At 35.6% G+C, this 20,909-nt stretch overlaps 1 protein-coding gene across 3 annotated transcripts; it reads right to left on the bottom strand.

Moving 5' to 3' along the window:
• Window positions 1–1,002: 1,002 nt before the first annotated feature.
• On the bottom strand, window positions 1,003–4,984 carry LOC131157586 (transcription factor bHLH68-like). Of its 3 annotated transcripts, none has more exons than XM_058111858.1 (9): window positions 4,496–4,984; window positions 3,499–3,904; window positions 3,328–3,402; window positions 3,044–3,109; window positions 2,741–2,806; window positions 2,487–2,531; window positions 2,199–2,243; window positions 1,774–1,824; window positions 1,003–1,492 (listed from the first exon to the last, which is right to left on the bottom strand). In XM_058111858.1, the coding sequence occupies exons 1-9, from the start codon at window positions 4,735–4,737 to the stop codon at window positions 1,355–1,357; spliced, it is 1,134 nt and encodes a 377-aa protein (XP_057967841.1). In that variant the 5' UTR covers window positions 4,738–4,984; the 3' UTR covers window positions 1,003–1,354. The 3 variants fall into 3 exon arrangements, 2 of the variants coding, with proteins under 2 accessions (XP_057967841.1, XP_057967842.1); XR_009137293.1 differs by having other exon boundaries at window positions 1,475–1,492; window positions 2,199–2,236; window positions 4,496–4,830; XM_058111859.1 differs by lacking the exon at window positions 2,199–2,243.
• Between the last annotated feature and the right edge of the window lie 15,925 nt (window positions 4,985–20,909).

The raw sequence follows: 20,909 nt of genomic DNA, 5'->3' as shown, positions 1-20,909 counted from the left end.
AACACCTATCACATTTATATAGCCTGAGATGGGAAGTAAAATTCAAAGGTTGGTGGCTTAATTTCAGCCATGGTAGGCAAGGTTGGTGGAAGGCTGCTGGTCTCCATTTACTGTAGGTCTCCATTTCAACGTAAGCTGCAGGGAGTGGTGTTGCCGTCTCCACATACTGTGCGCAACTCAACAATCTTGGTATTAAGTGTTGAGAATTCTATTTGTGAGCTTATCCCACTTTGGAAATTTTGAGTGGATGATGGGTGTTTATATACATGGTTGGACCCAAGACCCAGTAGGCTTAAACTTTTAGGTCAAGTTGGTGTTCACTCATTTGTATCGAGCCCACCTATGGGCTCCTCCGATCCTAACAAGTGGTATTAGAGCCGATGGTTCGTAATTCTAGGTGAGCAAAATCGTAAAAAATCAAAACGTGAAACTAATTCTCCTTACGTGCTAACAGTTGGAGGACCAAGTGTGTGACCGAGGCCAATAATGATCATCTTGCCTAGGGATGGATCTGACTAGGGTCAAGACATGGGAGGTAGAATTGGTTCAGAGGCACGTGGAATGCAATTTAAGGCACATACGGCGCCAGTTGTAAGGCCCACTTAAGCAACTGTTGGGGAATTGGGTTTACTCCCATAAGGGAGACGGTTTCCGTTCAAGGGGGAGCAGTTGGAACTCACAAGTGAGGGGAAGATTGTTAAGAATTCCACTTGTGAGCTTGTCCCACATTAAAAAATTTGAGTGGATGATAGGTGCTTATATACATGGTTGGGCCGAAGACCCAATAGGCTTAAGCATTTGGGTCAAGTTGGTGTTCACCCATGTGTATCAAGCCCACCCTGGACTCCTCCAGTCCTTACAAGAGAGACCTCATTATTATTCATGCAAGGATGAAAGAAGTGAGGAATTACTGCTAAATAATTAATTAGGAGCATTTAATTAAGTGATTAAAATAAGTAAATGGACTTCAAAGATGAAGATATGCATGCATGAAGCTCCATATAGAAATAGACATATCATGAGCTAATCGTAAACAGTAAAATTATAATTAAGTTTATACAAATTAACAAAAGTGGGAGTAATTAATTAATTAACTTGGCCGGTGCAATTACATATCGATAGGAAGACTTAATTAATTCCATCAAGCTAGCAACATGCATGCATGCACATATCATCAAGAGCAATCAGCCTTTAAACCTTAGCAGAGTGACTGCTCCTGATGTTATATTCATGAATTATGTTCTCCACACGCCAATTGAAGTTCCATGAATCCACCAAATTAATTAACACTAACTAGTACCACTGCTCGCCGTCCCCCGTCGCCCATCGCCATCAGAATTAAGTTTCATCAAAATTAAAACCCTCCCCCAAGAGCCGGAGACCAATAATCAGCTCCATTAATGTGATCACTGCCAACTTGGTAAGTACATGACACTGGAACCAGGCACAGCCCTCTACTCCTCAATTCTTTTGGCGCCTCATCTTGCATCTCCTATACATATAAATTACAATATCATCAAAAACCATATATTATGTATAAGCTAGCTAGCATTGAATCCTATCTACTTTGATATGTCTAAAAAAAATGTGAATGAATACTGATTAGTTAATTACTCTAACAAATATAATGCTGCAAGTTGGTGATTATGATTATGAATATGATGATGAATGTACGGAAGGGAACATAATCAAATTAGTACTACTAAACCAAGGAGAGAATAATTAAAGGTGTGATTTCACTACTGAGTTATCTGAGAGGAATTGAAAGGGTACCTGGTTTGGAGCCCCTACTCTTCTTTTCAGGCCGGTAGGATCGTTCAACAGCTGGACCGAAAAAACAAAAAAAAAAAATGAAACATAAATGTTAACATTACTTCCCATCAGTTTAATTTCAACCTTTTCGTTTTTTCAATTCTAAACTCAACTGAGATGACTTAATTAAATGTAATTGATTTTTTTTTTCTCGTAGATCCATACCTAATGCTGCCATTGTTCGAATGTTCACTTAAATACATGTTAGAATCAGACAACCCATTCGAAGTTTGTTCTTAATTACGGTTAAACCATCCTAGAGGTGCTTAAGAACATGAATAATATAATTAATTACTTAATTAATTGGATGCTTTCCAAATGCAAGCTAGGGTAGCTTAGCTTTCCCTAGTTGCTTTTGAGTGGGTGGTGGATCCAATAAGGCATACCTGTCCTGGGTCTTCAGGAAATATACAATTCATTTCACCTTGCACCTATTCCCCAAATTTCAGAAAAAAAAAAAAAAAGAAGCAAAAACAAAGAAGAAACTCCATATTAATCAATCAACCTCATGAACTAGTTAATTAAATATTAGTTGCAGTCTTGCAGATGCCCACTCACACATGTGCATGCAATTTCACACACACACACACACCCACGCAAGCAGAGATTGCATTTTGGTCGTGCTTTGGAAATGGGAAATGGGTATTTATGTATGGAAGGGTATGGGTACTTACAGAGTGTTGGGGCCTGGCATTCCCCAGGTACGGAGAACTCAGGGCCTGCAGTATTCAAGGTGAAAAGAAAAAAACAAAGACGAGAGAAAAGAGAATAAGTAAGCTAAGCTATGTATGTATGGATATTGCAGCTACTAAAGAATGTTTAGAAAGCATCAATAAATGAAACATTAACCGCACGCTCCCACTATACATAGTTTATTTCTGCAGAGAGTGAGTGATAAAAAAATATGGGTGGGGGTTAGAAACATCACCTCAATTTGACCTTGAAGGAATCTGATATACCCTATAGCTTCTAACAACACAGAAGCTGTGTCAGTCTGCAAAAGAGGAACATACCACACACCACCCAATGTCATGTACGTATTCATATTCTCTCTCTCCCTCTTCTCTCTTCTTTAGCAATTAATAGTTACTGCTAATTAAATTATTATGGGGATCCCAGAAGAATTAATAGATTAAGCAGAATATAATATATATATATATATATTTGAAAAAAGAACAAATAGTTGTTTCATTTGTTCATCAGTGTGCAGCAGAAGAAGTGGGGGGCTTACCTTTCCAAATGGGGAAACAAGCTGGTGGAGGGCTGTTATTCTATCCCCTAGCTTCTCCTTTCTCACCTGTGGATCAGAAAGTAAACATTAGAAATAAGAAGAATGATAAATTAATGCCCGCCTTGTTTCCTGCAATTCACATTTTTATCAAACTTTTCTGTTTATCGATCAGTGGGAATTAAGTAGCTGCAGAATCTCACATGCTTGAACAAAGACAACCCACAAGAGACAACATTAATCTGAGAAAGAGAGAGAGGGGGAGAGGCTTCTTCCATGTTAATTACCTTCAAAGGTGGCTGCGCAGAAGAAGTCTGAACCCTAGCCTTCTTACATATCCCCCCGGTGGCCGTGCTATTACACTATATATATATATAGTAAAAATTAAGGAGCAAAGGAGAATTAAGAAATCCAAGAGAAGTACTAAAAATTAAGAGAGACAACACCCTAATTCCTACCTCGGATGAATGATCTGGGTGTTGATTATTTTTTTCTTGTGGCTTGTTTTTAGAGAAGTCCAAAATATTGGTGCTTAAGCTGGTGACACAAGACTTGGGGGACAGATTCACAGACATGGCTGCAGGTGACCAAGCAGCAGTACTCGGTCTGGAGGAGGACGAGGAGGAGGAAGAGGAAGCCACCACATGAAATTCTTTATGATCAAGTGCATGAGTATAGAGGTGGCCAATTTGGTGGGAGTCCAATTCTTGCTTCACATGATCATTAAAAACAGTAGTAGTAGTAGGAGGAAGAGGAGCCGCCCTTGGGGATACATTCAAGTTTTGGTCTTCATCCCAAATTTCTAACTTCTTGGATTGATATTGACTTTCACTGAACCTTTCTTCTTCGCCCCCCAAACCACATCTAGAAAAAATTAATTAACCATGCATATATCAATTCACCCCAAATTATAAACATATACAACTTTTCACTAGCTAGCTACTACAAAATTCAAGAACCCATTTCAGACTATGAGCATAATCGAAAAAGACTAATAATGAGCACAAAAAATTAGGTGTACAAGGATAAATCAGATAGACAAGCAGAGAAGGAGAGAGTATATATGGTGATATCAGAACATCCTGTACTATATAGGTATATACGGTGTTCTTATCTTATTTATATTTATCCGCAACTTTACTCTGCAGGAAGTTAACAGTATCTTCCATATTCCCATCAGTGTACTCAGAGATAAACAGTATAAGAGACTACAAAAAATGAAGAAAAATTTAGATTTATGAGCCACAGTGCCCATGAAATACCCATATGAAAAAATCCATCATAAGAAAGCAAGTTTAGAAATTAAGAGAACAAGATCATCAAACCAAACAATACATGCATACATACACACACACACACACACACACACACACACATACACATGTTGCAGGTAATTATGACAGGCGCACACGCACAGACACACACACATGCAGAGAGAGAGAGAGAGAGATTTACAGAAGTAGTTGGCTCCATGAGTGAGGAGGGTGTTGGGTGTCTGCTCCCAAAGTGAAGGGGTGGGGAGAAGAAGCAGCTGCAGCAGCAGCTGGTAAATATTGATGAGGAGGAGGGCAGACAGGGTGGGGAGAAGGTAAGAGAGTGGCGGAGGGATGCTGCTGCTGTTGCTGGTGATGAGACGATATTAATGGACGCATGTTATAATCAATGCTCCACCATGAGTTAGGGTTTCCTGCCATCATTTGTTGCACTGAGAAGAAGCTTGGCAAATTGCAATATTACAAGCTTAGCTTGCTTGCTACCTCAACATATGTGATATGCCCTAGCTAGCTTCAAAATAAAAAGAATATCCCCCTCTCTCTCTTCCCTTGTGCTTTTGTCTCTCACTTTCCTCGTTTATGCACCCAAACGAGCTTTTGTTGAAGCATTCAGGGCTCAGTCTGCTTTCTCTGATGAGGTTGAAGAAACCCAAGTCCATGTCCTTTCATTGTTGTGGGGTACTTGGGAATTGCTTTGTATTTGTTCTCTTTCTTTTGAGGACTACTGTATTTGTTCTCTCTCTCTCTCTCTCTCTCTCTCTCTCTCTCTCTCTCTCTCTCTCTCTCTCTCTCTCTCTCTCTCTCCCTCCCTCTTTCCCTTCTTTGTTTATTTGTTTATTTTATTTATTATTATATACTTATTCTTTATGTTATAGCTTTTGCTTGCTTTATTGTAAAGTGGGGCAGAAAGGCTGGTGGGCAGTGTTTTAAGAACAAAAAATAATGTTTATGGAAGCTTACTTCCTTAATTTAGGGTAATAAATTGGGATTGCTGCAGAGTTAGGGTTAGGTTCAGAGTTATGGTTGGGATGAGTGCTGCCCTTTTCCTTTATTTTTTAAAAAGATAAATATGGTTAGTGTATAAAATTATATAATATTGAGATATGGGTTTTGGGGAGGGGTTATTCTATGGATACAATAATTCAATTGAATAAGTAGCCTGAATTACTTAAAGTAGAGTGTTTCCTAGAGTAAAATTTTGTCAGATTTGAGGGATTAACTTAAATGGTATTGGGTTCAATTGGATTGGATTATTATCATGTCTCCTATTCACTTAATCACTTATAAAGACAAAGAGAGTACATATATATATATGGGTGAGGTTTTTTGTTTCTTACTTCTAATTTTTATACCTTTGAACTCCCTTAACTTGAGTTGGCCGATTAGTAGAAGGGGAGGGGGCCAACCAACACTAACCCATGCATGAAAGGGGCGATCACTAAGACGTCCTTCCCTAGCCTGTCTTGTTGTGCACATATGCATCAAATATAAGTAGTGCTTAGCCAAGTGTGACCAAATCTAACATGTGAAACAAATTAATGCACCTTAAACATCCATATACACTTTGTCTCTTACTCATGGCTGACAAGTCAATATATATGTGAATGCCAAATTAATAATAATAATCCACCCATAAAATCAAAATAAAAATAAGGCAATTAAAGATGTGTCCCTTCCCTAACATTTCAAAAATTTCATTGGCCGCCCTTAACATATATTTTTGGGATACTTATACCATTTTATTAATTCATTTTCAAGCAACTAAAAGGCAAGAGATATCTACTTACCTTAAGGCTTGTCTAAAAGACAAACATCTAGTGTTGCCAAAAAGACACGAATTTCCATTAACCATTTAAAAATCGCAAAAATCTATTTAAATATATATATATATATATATATATATATTTGATTTTAAGTATGCTAATATCCTCATTATATTGTAAGCTTGCCATCAAAAATAAAATGAAACATAATTATGCATCATCAAAGCAAAAATTGATAGTTTATGTTGGTTTAGTTAGTTTTAGGGTCTTAGAATTTGCTTTTGTTGTCCCAAAATCTCAAAATTGGAACTACGGTATTCTTCCGTCATAAGTGAGGTGTTTTTAAGTAAAGTTAGGAGGTGCCGCCCTCTTTTACCAAAAAAAAAGTGTCATTGACTTATTTTTCGTTAAGAAGGAAGCATCTAATTACGCTTCCTTCAAGTGCCAAAATGACCCCTCCTCCTTTTTTCTCTATCTCAAAAAAATAAAAATAATGTTAAAACTAAAATATATATATATATATATATATATATATATATATATATATATATTATGTATGTTGAGTACCTAAAATACCAATGGTATACAGTGAACTTCGATCCAAACAAAATATAATAGCAATGAAGGATCTATTGATGTTGGATAACATACAATACAAGAACATTTTGAATCATAACAGTCAACATGCAAAGAGTATGCAATACAAACCATAATCAGCATGGATTATGGTTTACTGAAGTAGCAAAAGATAAAAGAGTATTGTCAAGAACTGTAGGAAAAACAAATAGTACAATCCAATTGTGTTTAGAGAAATAAGAATAAAACTAAGCTTCATCACCACCAGCAGTGTCAGTACCCTCCTCATCATCAGCATCATCAGCATCACCACCAGAGCTTGTCTCAATAGGAGCCTTCCCTCGCGAACTGGAAGAATCGCCCATGTAGATTTCAATATGTCTGAGCGTCTGGTCAAAGGAAGTGAAGCTGGATTGAAGTGCATCATATTTAGTATTCATTTTGCCACGAAATGCACTTAGTTGTGAGTCCATATGCTGACAATAGTCAATGAACCAAGTAGGAGCTTTAGCATGTACTACAAGTGCAGGTGGCGCGTCCGACTATTATTGCTGAGCAGGTTACTGTTCTTGGAGCCCGACGGGTTCTCTATAAGCTCTACCATGGTTAGGAAACCACCCATGGTCCTGATACTTTTCATATCCCATAAGTTTAACGGTAGTGGATGAAGAGCAGTCATAGTGGGTGTGTTTGATAAACAATGTGGATGGGGTAGTAACTCCTAAATGTTCAAAGATTAAGGTTGAAATTCCTCCATAAGGAAGAATTACCCGTCATCCTTCCTCTTTAGTAATCATCCATTTCAGAATCAAACTTGACAAATCAAGGCACTTTCCTTTATACAAGCACCACATTATAAAACAATCCAAATAGAATAGATGATCACGTGATCCTACCCTAGGTAGAATATTGTAAGTAATGAGGCTATGTATTATTCTTGCTTCCAGGTTAAGATGCCTATACAATGGAGGGTGACCAAAATAAACAAGGGCTTCAGTCATTATCATTAGTAAAAATTCTTTAGGAGTGAAATCTTGAGTCATAATCCAAGATTGTCCAAGTTGTGGACTTTCAAACTCTCCTTCTTGAATCCTAAGTCGAATGGCTAGTGTTTGAGGAGTTAAAGAAAATTCCTTATTCATTACCGTTATGGAATACAAATTTTCACGCTTAACCAAGTTTGCATAAATTAGTCTAACTAAGTTTGGATATATACCTCTAGCCTGACAAGTAATAATTCTTTCCCAACCTAAAGCATTAAACATTGGTAAGATATTGGGAAAATCTCCTTGTATAAAAGAAACATCCAAAACCTTACCCAGTAAGGGTTCGGTGGTTCGGATATGCTCATGGTACATGCTCCTTGCTTAGGGAGTGACCAACAACTTTTCAATGTCTTCAGAGTTATCTTTCCCTAAAGTGGAACCTCGGTTTGCCCGTTGCTTGGTTTTTTGCATGATTCTTGAAAAAAATATTTGGTAGAATCATCCAAAATGAGAGTAGGAGGAAAGATAGGGAGGTATTTTGAAAATTAATGAGTGAAATCTTTATGGTAGAGCACTTGGAAGTGAAAGAGAAGACTTCGGGAGAGGAGAGAATAAGGGTTAGTAGCTTGAGGGCTCAAAAAGTTAGGGTTTTTACAAATATAAACTATTTATATCTCTGCAGTTTAGGCACCTGTCCTGATACTATCAGTCGCCTGACCTGTCTATAAGATACAATCTCATAGGTTAGTAGCAAGTCAGTTAACTGATGTCGAAGAGTCAGTCGCCTAATGTGCCTAAACTTGAAAATTTTGAACGTCGATATATGTTCAGTTGGCTGATGATAAAGAGTCAGTCGTCTGTCCTTCAGAATTTTTGACTTACATGTTCATTTGACTCAACCACTCTTTCTAATGAACTTCTTCTTTTCAATTCACTTCTGTAACAAACCTAATTCTCGTCTTATTGAAATGAACCGGTCCTCTAAAAGAGGTTTTGTGATAATATATGCCTATTGTTCATCTATGTTAACAAATTCAAGAATAATATCTTCCTATTGCACACGATCTCTAAGAAAGTGATGTCTAATAATATCAATGTGCTTGGTCCTTAAGTGAGATATATATATAGGATTTTTGTAAATATTAATGGCGTAGGTATTATCACATTTAATAGGAATAACCGAATATTCCAAATTAAAATCCTTAAATTGTTGTTTCATATAAAACGTTTGTGTACAACAACTACCTACTGCAATATACTCAACTTCAGTAGTGCATAATGTCATAGAATTTTGTTTCTTGGAAAACCAAGATACTAGAGAATGTCCTAAAAAGTGGCAAGTACCACTCGTACTTTTCTGGTCTATTTTACATCCGACATAATTTGGATCCAAATAACTGATCATCTCAAAAGTTGTATCTTTAGGATATCATAAACATAAGTCTATAGTACCTATCAAATACCTCAAGATCCTATTGTCTACCATTTGGTGAGATTCTTTAAGTGCCGCTTGAAATCGAGCACATATGCTGACACTGAACATAATGTCAGGTCTACTAGCCGTCAAATAAAGCAGGCTACCTATCATGCCACGATAGTATTTCACATCTACCGAATTTCCTTGCTCATCTTTGTCAAGACTAATAGAGTTGCTCATTGGTGTTCTCAACGACTTGCCACCTTCTATATCAAACTTATTGAGCAGGTTCTTTATGTACTTTGATTGATTTATAAATGTTTCATTTTTAGCTTGTTTGATTTGAAGACTAAGGAAATATGTCAACTCGCCCATCATGCTCATTTCAAACTCATCTTGCATACATTTAGGGAATTCTTTGCATAATTCCTCATTTGTAGCACCAAAGAAAATGTCATCAACATAGATTTGTATGATGAGCATATCATTTCTCTTACACTTTATAAATAGGGCACTATCCATTTTTCCTCTAGTGAAGCCATTTTATAACAAGAAGCCATTCAATTGTCCATACCAAACTCTAGGAGCTTGTTTTAATCCCTATAGGGCTTTTGTTAGTCTAAACACATGATTAGAAAAATGAAAATCCTAAAAATTAGGGGGTTGTGCTACATATACTTCTTCATTTATGTATCCATTCAAAAATGCACTTTTCACATCCATTTTGTAGAGTTTGAAGTTCTTGTGAGATGCAAAGGCCAGTAGCACTCTAATTACTTCCATTCTAACTATAGGAGCAAAGGTCTCATCACAATTATGCCTTCTTCTTGATTGTAACCTTGAACTACCAGTCTAGCCTTGTTACAGACTACAATGTCATTTTCATCCTTCTTATTCCTAAAAACCCATTGGGTGCCAATAACCGAATGATCAGCGGGTTTAGGAACTAACTTCCAAACTTTATTTATTTCAAATTGATTTAGTTCCTCTTACATGACAACTATCCATGAATCATCATTAATTGTTTCATTTATGTTCTTGGGTTCCTCTTGAGATAGGAATGCACAATGATTGCATAGATTCTTCAATGATGATCTAGTGGACACCCATCATGACGATTCACCTATAATTTGGTCCTTAGGGTGATTCCTTATGAACTTCCATTCCTTAGGCAATTCAAATTGATCTAGAGAGTTATCATTCGTAGTGTGTTGGTTTCATTGCTCTCATCTTTTATTTCTTGAATTGTTAGGTCTTCTAAACTTTTTCTAATTTCTACTTTATCAATGTCAGTAGGTTTAGAAGAAAATTGATTAGCCCCATCAAATGCCATGTGAATAGATTCTACAACCGAAAGGGTTCTTTTATTGTAGACTTAAAATGTTTTGCTATTTACCACATATGCTAAGAAGATTCCTTCATCTAATTTAGCATCGAATTTGCCTAGACCCCCTTTATCATTTAAGACAAAGCATAGACATCCAAATACATGGAAGTAAGATATATTTGGTCATTTCCCTTTCCAAAGTTCTTATGGGGTTTTATCTAGGCTAGTCCTGATGGATACTCTATTCATTACATAATAGGCAGTGTTCACCGCTTCAACCCAAAAATATTTAGGCAAGTTATGCTCATTTAGCATAGCCCTAGCCATTTCCTGAAGTGACATATTCTTCCTTTCAACAACTCCATTTTGTTGAGGTGTGCGTGGTGCTAAAAAGTTGTGAGAGATTCCATGTTTGTCACAAAAATGTTCAACATCCTTATTTTTAAACTCTCCACCTCTATCTCTCCTAATGTGCAAAACACCATACCATTTTTCATTTTGAAGCTTTTTACAAAGGTTGACCAACATCTTACACACTTCATCCTTGGAAGATAAGAATAAAATCCAAGTAAACCTGGAGTAGTCATCAATAATGATAAAAACATATTGCTTCCCTCCTAGACTTTGAGTTTTAGTAGGGCCGAACAGGTTTTTGTGAATTAGTTCTAACGGCTTGCTAGTGGAGATGTGTTTCTTCTTCTTAAAACTTGTCTTGGTTTGCTTCCCAAGTTGGCAAGCATTACATGCCTTGTCCTTCACAAACTTTGTGCTAGGTAAACCCTTAACTAAGTTCTTTTTAACTAATTTAGACAACGGGCCCATACTAGCATGCCCTAGTCTCCTAAGCCATAGCCAACTAGCTTCTTTTAAGGATGTGAAGCATTTTACTTCTTGAGATACCAAGTTTTTAAAGTTTATGCAATATACATTTTCAACCCGGTCTACAATAAACAAGGTGTCATGCTTTTCACTATGCAACTATGCATTTGTACTTTTTGAACCTTTATTACTTAGTTGACTAATGCTAAGCAGATTATGTTTTAACCCTTCTACCAATAAAACATTATCAATTACCAAGGAGGTTCCTTACTAACTTTCCCGATGCCGATAATTCTACCTTTAGCATTGTCTCTGAATGTGACATGTCTACCATCCTCTAGTGTCAACGAGGTGAACTTAGACTTGTCTCTGGTGATATGTCTTGAGCATCCATTATCCAAGTACCATTTTTCTTTTGATGGGGTGGACTTAAAACATACCTACAAAAAGGGATTTAAGATGTTATTTTTAGTACCCAAGCCTTTTTAGGTCTTTTTGAGTTTGTTTTAGTTTCATTTTTTACTCTCCATACCTTTTTGATTTTATAACATTCTTTCTCTTGAATGGATATTCAAATTTTACGTGCCCCTTCTCCTTACATAAGAAACATGTAGTGTGTTCATATGCATTTGTTGAAGATGTGCTTGCATAATTTTTTGAAATTTTTACAAAGTACCCTATGTAGAGGTTCCTTTTGTTCTAGTTTTCAACTCCATTGAATCCTATGTCTTCCTTATCCAAAGACATTCTTTGTGATATCCAACTAGTTTATCAAAATTCTCCTTTCCTCTCGTAAAATTGTAAATAATTTTAGTTTGATCTTCAATTTTACTTTCAAGGCAAAATATTTCTGAATCTTTTGTTCCTTTACAGTTAGCTTGCAGCTTTACTAGTTCTTTAGCCATCTGGTTTATTTTACTTTCAAGTTCATCAATAACTAGGTCCTTTTCTTTTTCATCCGATTTAGATGATTCTAGTTGGTTCATTAACATTTCATTTTGTCCTTTTAGTGTAATGTTGCTCTTGGACACTTTTATGAACCTCTTGTGTACTGAGAATAATTCAGCTTGAATTTCATTATACAAAGGCATGCTCTCACATGAGTCATTACAAGATTCATCACTAGATTCTACAGGTGAGTTTGAATAAGTGTTTACCTCGTCATCTCTCGCCTTGAAGCACAAGTTAGCTATTTCTTAATCACGTACTTGAATCTCTTTCTAAGCTACTTGAGCTAGAGTCATCCCAAGCCATTGCTTTAATTGCTTTCTTTTTCTTCTTCTTAGTATCTTTCTTAAGCTATGGACAATCAGTCTTTATATGTGTGATACCCTATGGAAGAAAGACTTAAAAGAATTAGATGTTACTACCCATATCAACAAGGTGCACATTTCTTTTCAGGAGTCTTCTCATAAGAACTTCACGATTAATCATGTTTGGCTTGAAGTAATCTTGGGATAGGTGACCCTTTGGGAAGTTTTCTCAAGAATTGTATGAGTGAGGACAAAACATATTAAAAAGAACACATGTTAGTCTGTGGGAGCTAGTCATTAGTCCAATAAGACTCGTCCCCCTTGTTGTCTGGTTCAGGTGGAGAAGGAGAGACGTAGTGCTCCTTGACAAACCCAGGTTGAGACATTACAAAATGGTATCAGAGCAATTACCTAGTCGGAAGTGTGATAAGATTCATATCGCCTGAGTTTGGAAACGTGAGTTCGCAACGAGGACGTTACGTTCTTTAAAGTGGGAGAGAATGTGATATCCCGTGGAAGAAAAGTTTAAAAGGATTAAATGTTACTACTCATATCAACAAGGTGCACATTTCTCATGACTTGTAGCTTTAAGTCTAAATTTCAACAAACTTCTTCAAGTACAATCACTTGACTTCATTAATCACTGGAGTCCTGAAACTTAACTTAAAAATATATTTTATGACCTTAATTTGTTATTATCAAAACGAGATTAACTCTTATTAGACCAACAAGTACTACTTTATTTCAATAAAAAATCTTTTGCAAAAACTACATGAATATAGGAACATTTTCAAATCATATGAATTGTTATGTTCTCATTTTATTTGGGTTTGATCTGTATATAAATAATCTTCTATCACAATTACAACAATTACAAAATTTATAGTGACCTGAAAATTAATAATAAGCAATTTTCCTTTTAATTCCAACTATTAGTTCAAGGATTCATACTAATTCTCTTTTGAATTAGGAAAAGAATTGAAAGAAAAAGGACATTTGTCCCATGCCATGTGTTTGTGCATCACCTGGTACTTCACTAAATTTGCAAGTATATATATGTCAAGTCATCTCAAACCAATAATGTAATCCCTTTACATATATAGATATCTAACCCTTTGTGCTCCTCTCTCTCTCTCTCTCTCTCTCTCAATAATGGATTTTGAAAGATGGATAGTTATTAGTCTGTGAAATGTCAAGGAAGGTCTAATGTCACAACTTTTATTAATTATTATTCATCACACAAGCAAGTTTGTAACAACTAGCAAAGCCTACTATAAAATAATTTTTTTATTAAATTAACTTCATATAGTGAAAAATAATTTTCAAACTCAAAAGTAATATGGAATTTCAATTTAAATCTCAATTGTGAAATTTGATTGGTCATCAATTTAATTATAAGAACATGCACACAACTTGAGAAAAAGAAAATGCTTGTTCAAATTGTAATTTAAAAACTTAGCTAAATTATGTTTTATGAATAAAATGAAATATGATAAGAGTAGAATTATATAGAAATATAAAAGTTCATAGAAAAGAATTAAAAAAATAAAAAGATAATGTGACAATTGATCATGTAAAAAGTTAATATTTTAACCCATATAAAGTAATGGATGAATAAATATTCCCATTGTAAAAATTGTTAATCATTATTTTTAATGACTTTTTGGTATAATAAATTGAATGAAAAATTATAGGACGAACATATCAAAATAAAAGGACCAATTCCGTTTTATTTCATTCCATTCTTGTCTACCAAACGTTGGATTAATACATTTCATGCTGGTTAGAAATTAGAATAATACCCAACTTTGACTAAATCATTTACTTCAAAATAGTGCCTTTTTATCTCATAAATTAATCTACTTCGATAAAATACTATTCCATCTTCACTTACAAATATGATTCAACATTAAATTCAGCTTATAATGAACAAAATGCCTGTTAAAAAATTCAAGTACCATGTACACTCGAAATGTTAGGACCGGAGGAGCCCATGGGTGAGTTTGATACACATGAGTGAACACCAACTTGACCCAAAAGGTTAAACCTATTGGTCTTGGGCCCAACCCATGTATATAAAGCACCCATCATCCACTCTAATTTTTCAATGTGGAGCAAACTCACAAGTGGAATTCTCAACAATCTCTCCCTCATTTGTGAGTTCCAGCTGCTCCCCCTTGAATGGAAACTGTCTCCTTGCTGTGACAATTCTCTAACAGTTGTTCAAGTGGGCCTTACCACTGGCGCCTTACGTGCGTCAGATTGCATCTCACGTGCCTCTGAATCAATCCTACCTCTCACGTCTTGACCTTATTCGAATCCATTCACAGCTTAGATGATCCTTATTGGCCTCAGTCACACACTTCGTCTTCCAACTATTAGCACTAGGCCTGGCAAAACGGGTCATAACCCGTCGGGTCACCCGGACCCATTTATTTAAAACGGGTTTGGGTTTAAAGAAGTCGATCCGTTTAATAATTGGGCGGGTCACAGGTTGACCCGTTTATAACCGGGTTCAACCGGGTTTGGGCGGGTCACCCGCCGGGTGACCCGTTAATTTGGTTCCTTTATGTCATATATATCACAGTTATCACTCACTGTCCACCGACTCCAACCCTAACCAAAAATCCCGTAGCCTTCAGCCGTCTGCGCTTCACTCTCCTCTGGTTCTTCTCGGCCTTCGCCTTTCGGTGCTTCAGCTTCGCTCTCCTCTGGCTCTCAGCCTCTCGGCTCTCACTCTCTCAGCCTCTCTCACTCTCTCAACCTCTCATCTCGGTCCTCTCCTCTCGATTTCTAGGCATCTAGCAGCCCAGCCATCGCCGTCACCCACACTGCACGCCATCGTCGTCACCTACGCCACACGCCGTTGCCGTTGCCCACACCGCACGTCGTCACTGTCACCTATGCCGCACACCGTCACCCACGCCGCACGCTGTCTGCCTAAGTGCCTATACATCCCGTCCCCCTCCCTCTCACGATCTCGACTCTCCCTCTCGCTCTCAGTTCGGCGTGACAGCATCAACAATCACTCTCCCTCTCTCGGTTCTCTCACTCAATCAGACCCCGATCTGGATCTTTCTTTTCCCACTTCATCTTTTTTTTTTTTTTTTAAGATTCAATAAATAAAATAAGTATTTTTAAAAATAAAAAATAAATTTTAAAAATTAAAATATATAATTATTTATTAAACGGGTGACCCGTGACCCGCCCGTTTATTAAACGGGCGGATTAGGGTTGAGATGTGTGTGACCCATTTAATGTTAACCCGTTTATGACCCGCCCGTTTATGACCCGGCCCGTTGACAACCCGCCCAAACCCGACCCGCCCGCCCGTTTTGCCAGGCCTAGTTAGCACGTCAGGAGAATTAACTTCCCGCCTCGACTTTTACAATGTCGCTCACCCAGAATTACGAATTGTTGGTTCTAATACCATGTGTTAGGACCGGAAGAGCCCATAGGTTAAGCTTTTGGGTCAAGTTGGTGTTCACCCATGTGTATCAAACCCACCCATGGGCTCCTCCAGTCCTAACACGAGATGCTATAACAGATGATGTACATTCTCGTTCCTAAGTCCTAAAACCTCTTTCAAAATTAGCATTGCTTGATATGATATAAATGGGCATGAGGATTGCAAGTATAGAATTTGAATTTGAGAATAATAACTAAAGCAATTTAATTTCAGGCTAGCTAGCTAGCTAGAATTGTACTTTTTTTTTTTTTTTTTTTTTGTCACTTACACCAAAGGAATAAAGGATGCTGACAAGGGAGTTCTCTTTGTTTGCTTCTGGTGGCCGACCTAAACAAGCATTGGGGCTTTAAGGATACTGACAATGGAACTAAAGATTTACATGTGTGTATATATATAAAAGCCATATGGGGATCATCAAAAGGGTTTGGCATAAACCTGTTTAATTATCATTACAAATTGGATTCAATGATTGAGTTTTAACTATATGGGTCCCCAAAATTTTTTTAAAAAAGAAAAACTAAAAGCAAGAAAAGGACCCTTTTTTGGAATTTGTATGAGTATAAACCCTAAATTTTTTAAAATTTTTTAGAGAGATAATGAGAAAAATACACATAATAGAAGTTTAAAGAATATGAATTTTAAATTAATAATTATATATATATTTTTTTAACTTGTAGAATAAAAGACTTCAAAGAACAAAGGATTGGGAAAAAGGTACGGATCGGAAAATAGTGCCCTTTAATCCAAACTAATAGCAAAAACACTTCAAACAAAGTTAATTTTTAAAAATTAAAATTTGAATGATATTAATTCAAAAGAAATTGCAGGTTTCACAGCTTCACTGCCTTTTGTCATACATACATAAAAATATATTTAATTAACCAAAGCATCTCCTTTATAATTATATCACACAATGTGATTGAACTGTGTCAAAGGTGGAATTTCTAGTGTCTTCTAATTTATTTTAAGTATAGAAAATCAACTTTAGTCTGAATCATTAAAAGGTGAAGCCAAGTGATTTGCTCCCAACTGTGCTACTTTTAAGTTTGGCAAGATGACAGTGGACACTTGGTGAATTTGGCTCAATCATTTTAGTGAAAAGTTAAAAGTGTTTTATCCTTGGACAGTTTGCCAAACAGTGTAGGAAGTGAATTTGCTTCTCCCTTTTTGACCATATAAAAAGTGTTTATACAAAAATATAACGTCTGAAAAGTTAGATCTACATGCTTGGAAATTTACAAGAATTTCATGTAGTAAGTATTTGAAAACGTAAATTTCGAAAAAAAAAATTGCAATCATCGATAATAATTTTAATAATATTTTATGATCTTGTTGAAATGGTATTAGATTATTGCTACATCAAATTCTATAATCATATATTGTTAGGTATTCTTATTGAAACGAAAATTTTCTCATAAAAATAAGAATCTTATTTTATACCATTAACGATAGCTCAAGTCAAGTGCCCGATATTTATTTTTGAATGGAACAGATGAATATGAATATGCAACCATTGCATGATTTGTAATTTTACCTAGATGGTTAAGAGTAATTACCTCGCTCCTTTGTAGAAAGCACAAGGGGTACCTTTTTTTTTTTTATCAACAAGTGGGATTTGCTAATTATTAGTTATCTTTTTATTTAATAATTTTATGCCTAATTTAATGATTACCTTTGTGGTGGAGTTGGGGGAAATTTTTCAGAATCTTAACAACTGCCATAAAAATTCTCTTGACCCCAAATAATTACTACTAGTTTGATAGAGGAAAAAAACTACTATGCAGATCCATTACTAGAATCTTTTTTAATAAAAAATATTAAAACTATTTTCAACAACCTAAAATAATGTTTAATTTTATTTTTTGTTTGTTTAGAGAGAAAATTAGAAGAGATGTTTTTACTTTAAGAGAAAAGACACTTTTCGTTAAAAGCATAGTTTTTACTTTTTAGTTTTTTCATTAGATTAAGTTTTTAGTATTTCATTTTAAAATTATTTTTGAGTTTTCTCTTTCACAAATTCATTAAATCATAGTTAAAATAAAGCTCGCAAATATTTCTTATATTAGTGAATTTATAAATGTGAACACATTTGTTTTGTTTTTTATTTTTTTTGGCACTCTCATACCTATAACTATCGAAAATTGCCAATGATTATTGAAAGTTATGGGTAATGAAATAACTGAATGAAACTTACTCAAGACTCTTTCAAACTCCATTCATCTATTATATTTTACTTGAGGTCAAGCGGAGCTTAAAACTCAAGTAGCTAGACGAATTGATTTCGAGTTTCGGAATATTATCGTGAGCCTAATAAAAAAACTTGTGTACTTCTATTAATTTTATATTATATAAGTGACATAATATATATATATATATATATATATATATATATATATATAATATTTTATTTATATTAATTGTAAATTTAATATTTTTATGTATAGATTGAACTTAATCAAATTGTGTGGAGTCCTCATGGTTTTCTGTTTTGATGAACGGAACTTTTAACGGATTTTTTCAATCTACGAGAGACTTGCGGCAAGTGGATTCACTCTCTCCTTATTTATTCATCATAATGGAGGAGGTTTTGATAAGGTTGCTTAGAAAAAGCTATGAGACTGGTCGGATTGGTCAATTTATCATCCGATTGTGGCCCCATTGGTTTGGCATTTGTTATATGCATATGATATTCTTATTTTTGCGAATGGTAGGAAGAGGTCTATTAGAAATTTAGTTTACACTCTACAAATGTACGAGAAGTGGTCGGGTCAAAAAATCAGTAAAATAAAGTCAACGTTATTCCTTTCGAAATATATCACTCCTGTTCAGAAGTGTGGTTTATTGAGAATCACGAGTTTCATGGACGGTAAATTCTTAGTTATATATTTGGGTGCGCCTTTGGTGTCTGAAAAATTGTCTTCCAGGACATTGAAACCTCTTGTGGAGAAGATTTGAAAAAAAATTGTATGGTGGAAATTTAAGTTGCTCTCACAAGGTGGAAGATTGATTTTATTAAGACATGTGTTGTCTAATGTGCCTATTCATTTTATGTATGTTATTAAGATTTCGCAAGTCACATATTGTCACATTAACTCTCTTCTTTCTATTTTTTTATGGGGAGAGGTGAAAGATAAAAGGAAGATTCATTGGCACTCTTGGGGAAAAATTTGTAAACCTAACTCAGATGGGGATCTAGGCCTGAGAGATCTTAAGGAAGTTCAGAAATCTCTTCTCATGAAATTTGCCTTTAAATTGCTCACCTCTAATAATTTGTGGGTAGGTTTTTTCAGGGTTAAATATTGTAGAAATGGTCATTTATTAATAAGGAATGGGAGACCAAATGACTCTCGGTTCTGGAAATCAATTATGACTACTATTCCAGAAGTTATGGATAATGTTAAAATTTTGGTAAGAGGTGGGAACTCTTTTTTTTTTGTTTGACAGGTGGCTGTCATCAGGCTCGTTATCTATAAGCACTGAAGATATTTTGAATAAGAAACTGTGTATTAAGGATTACTGGTTAAATAATAATTGGAACTTTGATTTAATACTGGAATTGGTTGGTGCCAATAAAACAAGGGAAATTTTGCACCAAGTGCCGGCAGGTAAAAGTGGGTAAGATATTTTTGTCTGGAAGTCTGCCCCTGATGGTAATTTCTCTATAAAAACGACTTGGGAGGCAGTGAGGAGCAGAAGTGATAATTTTGTGTGAAATGACTGGTTTTGGCAGTCTTTATTGTCTAGAAAAATTTCAATATATTTATGGAGAGTCTAGTCCAGATGTTTGGCTATAGATGATAGAATTTAAGCCAAAGGAATATCGATGGCTTCGGCTTGTGATTGTTACGTTCAGAGAAGTCAAGAAAACATTGATCATATTCTTTCTTTAGGTGAGATGGCTTCAGAGGTTTGACGTCGAGCTAGTGTGGCATTGGAGATTCATTTTTAACGATCCCTTCCCTGAAAAAACAAAATGGCAAATTGGTTCCACTATGCTCAAAAATCGTCTATTAAAGGTATTTTAATTGGGCTGATTCCGAGTTTGAATACGAGTGCCTCTGGAATCGAAGATGTAAAGCGAGAATGGAAGGAGTTTATCAAAGTGCGTATCAAAGGTGAAGAAGTGTTCAATTCTGAGTTAGTTTTATTGCAGAGAGCACCAATTCTTTTCAAAAATTGAAGAAATCGACATTAAGATTTTGAATGAGTTTCAAATTAAGCATCTGGGAGTTTGCGACAGGTGCAACTCTAATGTCAATCAAGTTCCACATGATATTTGAGCTCAAACTTTCAAATTGTGTCAAACATCCCACCATGTCGATTAAGATCGACTCACATACACCCCAACTATGAATAAACGAAACTTTAACTCTTTAGCTAAGTGATTTTCAATTGAATTGAAACACTTTTTTGACTCTTGATAATGACACTAACTTGCAAAATATTTTTTAAAAAAATAATAAAATGATCCTAAAATGCGCGTGCGCATTAATTTTATATTTTTTTATTTGACCCACAAGTCTAACTGATCTATCCGTTCAAGTGACTTAACCGAACTGATCGCCGTCTGAATTTCAAAACAGTGGTGACACATTGTGACATACTTATGACTGCATATAAATCATCAAATAAAAGAACAGAGTATGATCAACTCAAGAATCCAGTGCGCACGCCCACCTGCTGTGCTGCAATTTGGTAAAATGCAAAATGATGAGTGTGGAAAAGAATAGGTTTGGTTGCACTCGAGGGCCATCTTGACCTCAAAAAGGGAATTACAATTCAAAGCAAGCATAATAGCCGAAGCCCAAAGGGTGGCCTATCCCTCGAATGTCATAAGCCACAAGTTTCTGGTGTAGATCGACTCCCCAATCTTTCATTTGGATTTTTTTCCCTTTCTTTAATTTTTCTGAAAAGCTAAAGGTAAAGGGTGACCCAGTTGACCATGTGCAGAATGGGGTAGTCCAATTAATCATGTTAAAGATTAA

This window comes from Malania oleifera, chromosome 6, assembly GCF_029873635.1.
Source record: "Malania oleifera isolate guangnan ecotype guangnan chromosome 6, ASM2987363v1, whole genome shotgun sequence".
In the NCBI taxonomy this organism is placed as follows: domain Eukaryota; kingdom Viridiplantae; phylum Streptophyta; class Magnoliopsida; order Santalales; family Ximeniaceae; genus Malania; species Malania oleifera.
Note: the sequence above shows the minus strand (reverse complement) of the source record. Positions and strands in the feature narration are given on the sequence as shown.

Coding starts and splice junctions, on each gene's coding strand:
- LOC131157586 (XM_058111858.1), bottom strand. CDS start 4,737: ATGATGGCAGGAAACCCTAACTCATGGTGGAGCATTGATTATAACATG. Junction 2,244..2,486: donor ATGCCAGGCCCCAACACTCT/GTAAGTACCCAT, acceptor TTTGGGGAATAG/GTGCAAGGTGAAATGAATTG. Junction 1,825..2,198: donor TTCCTGAAGACCCAGGACAG/GTATGCCTTATT, acceptor TTTTCGGTCCAG/CTGTTGAACGATCCTACCGG.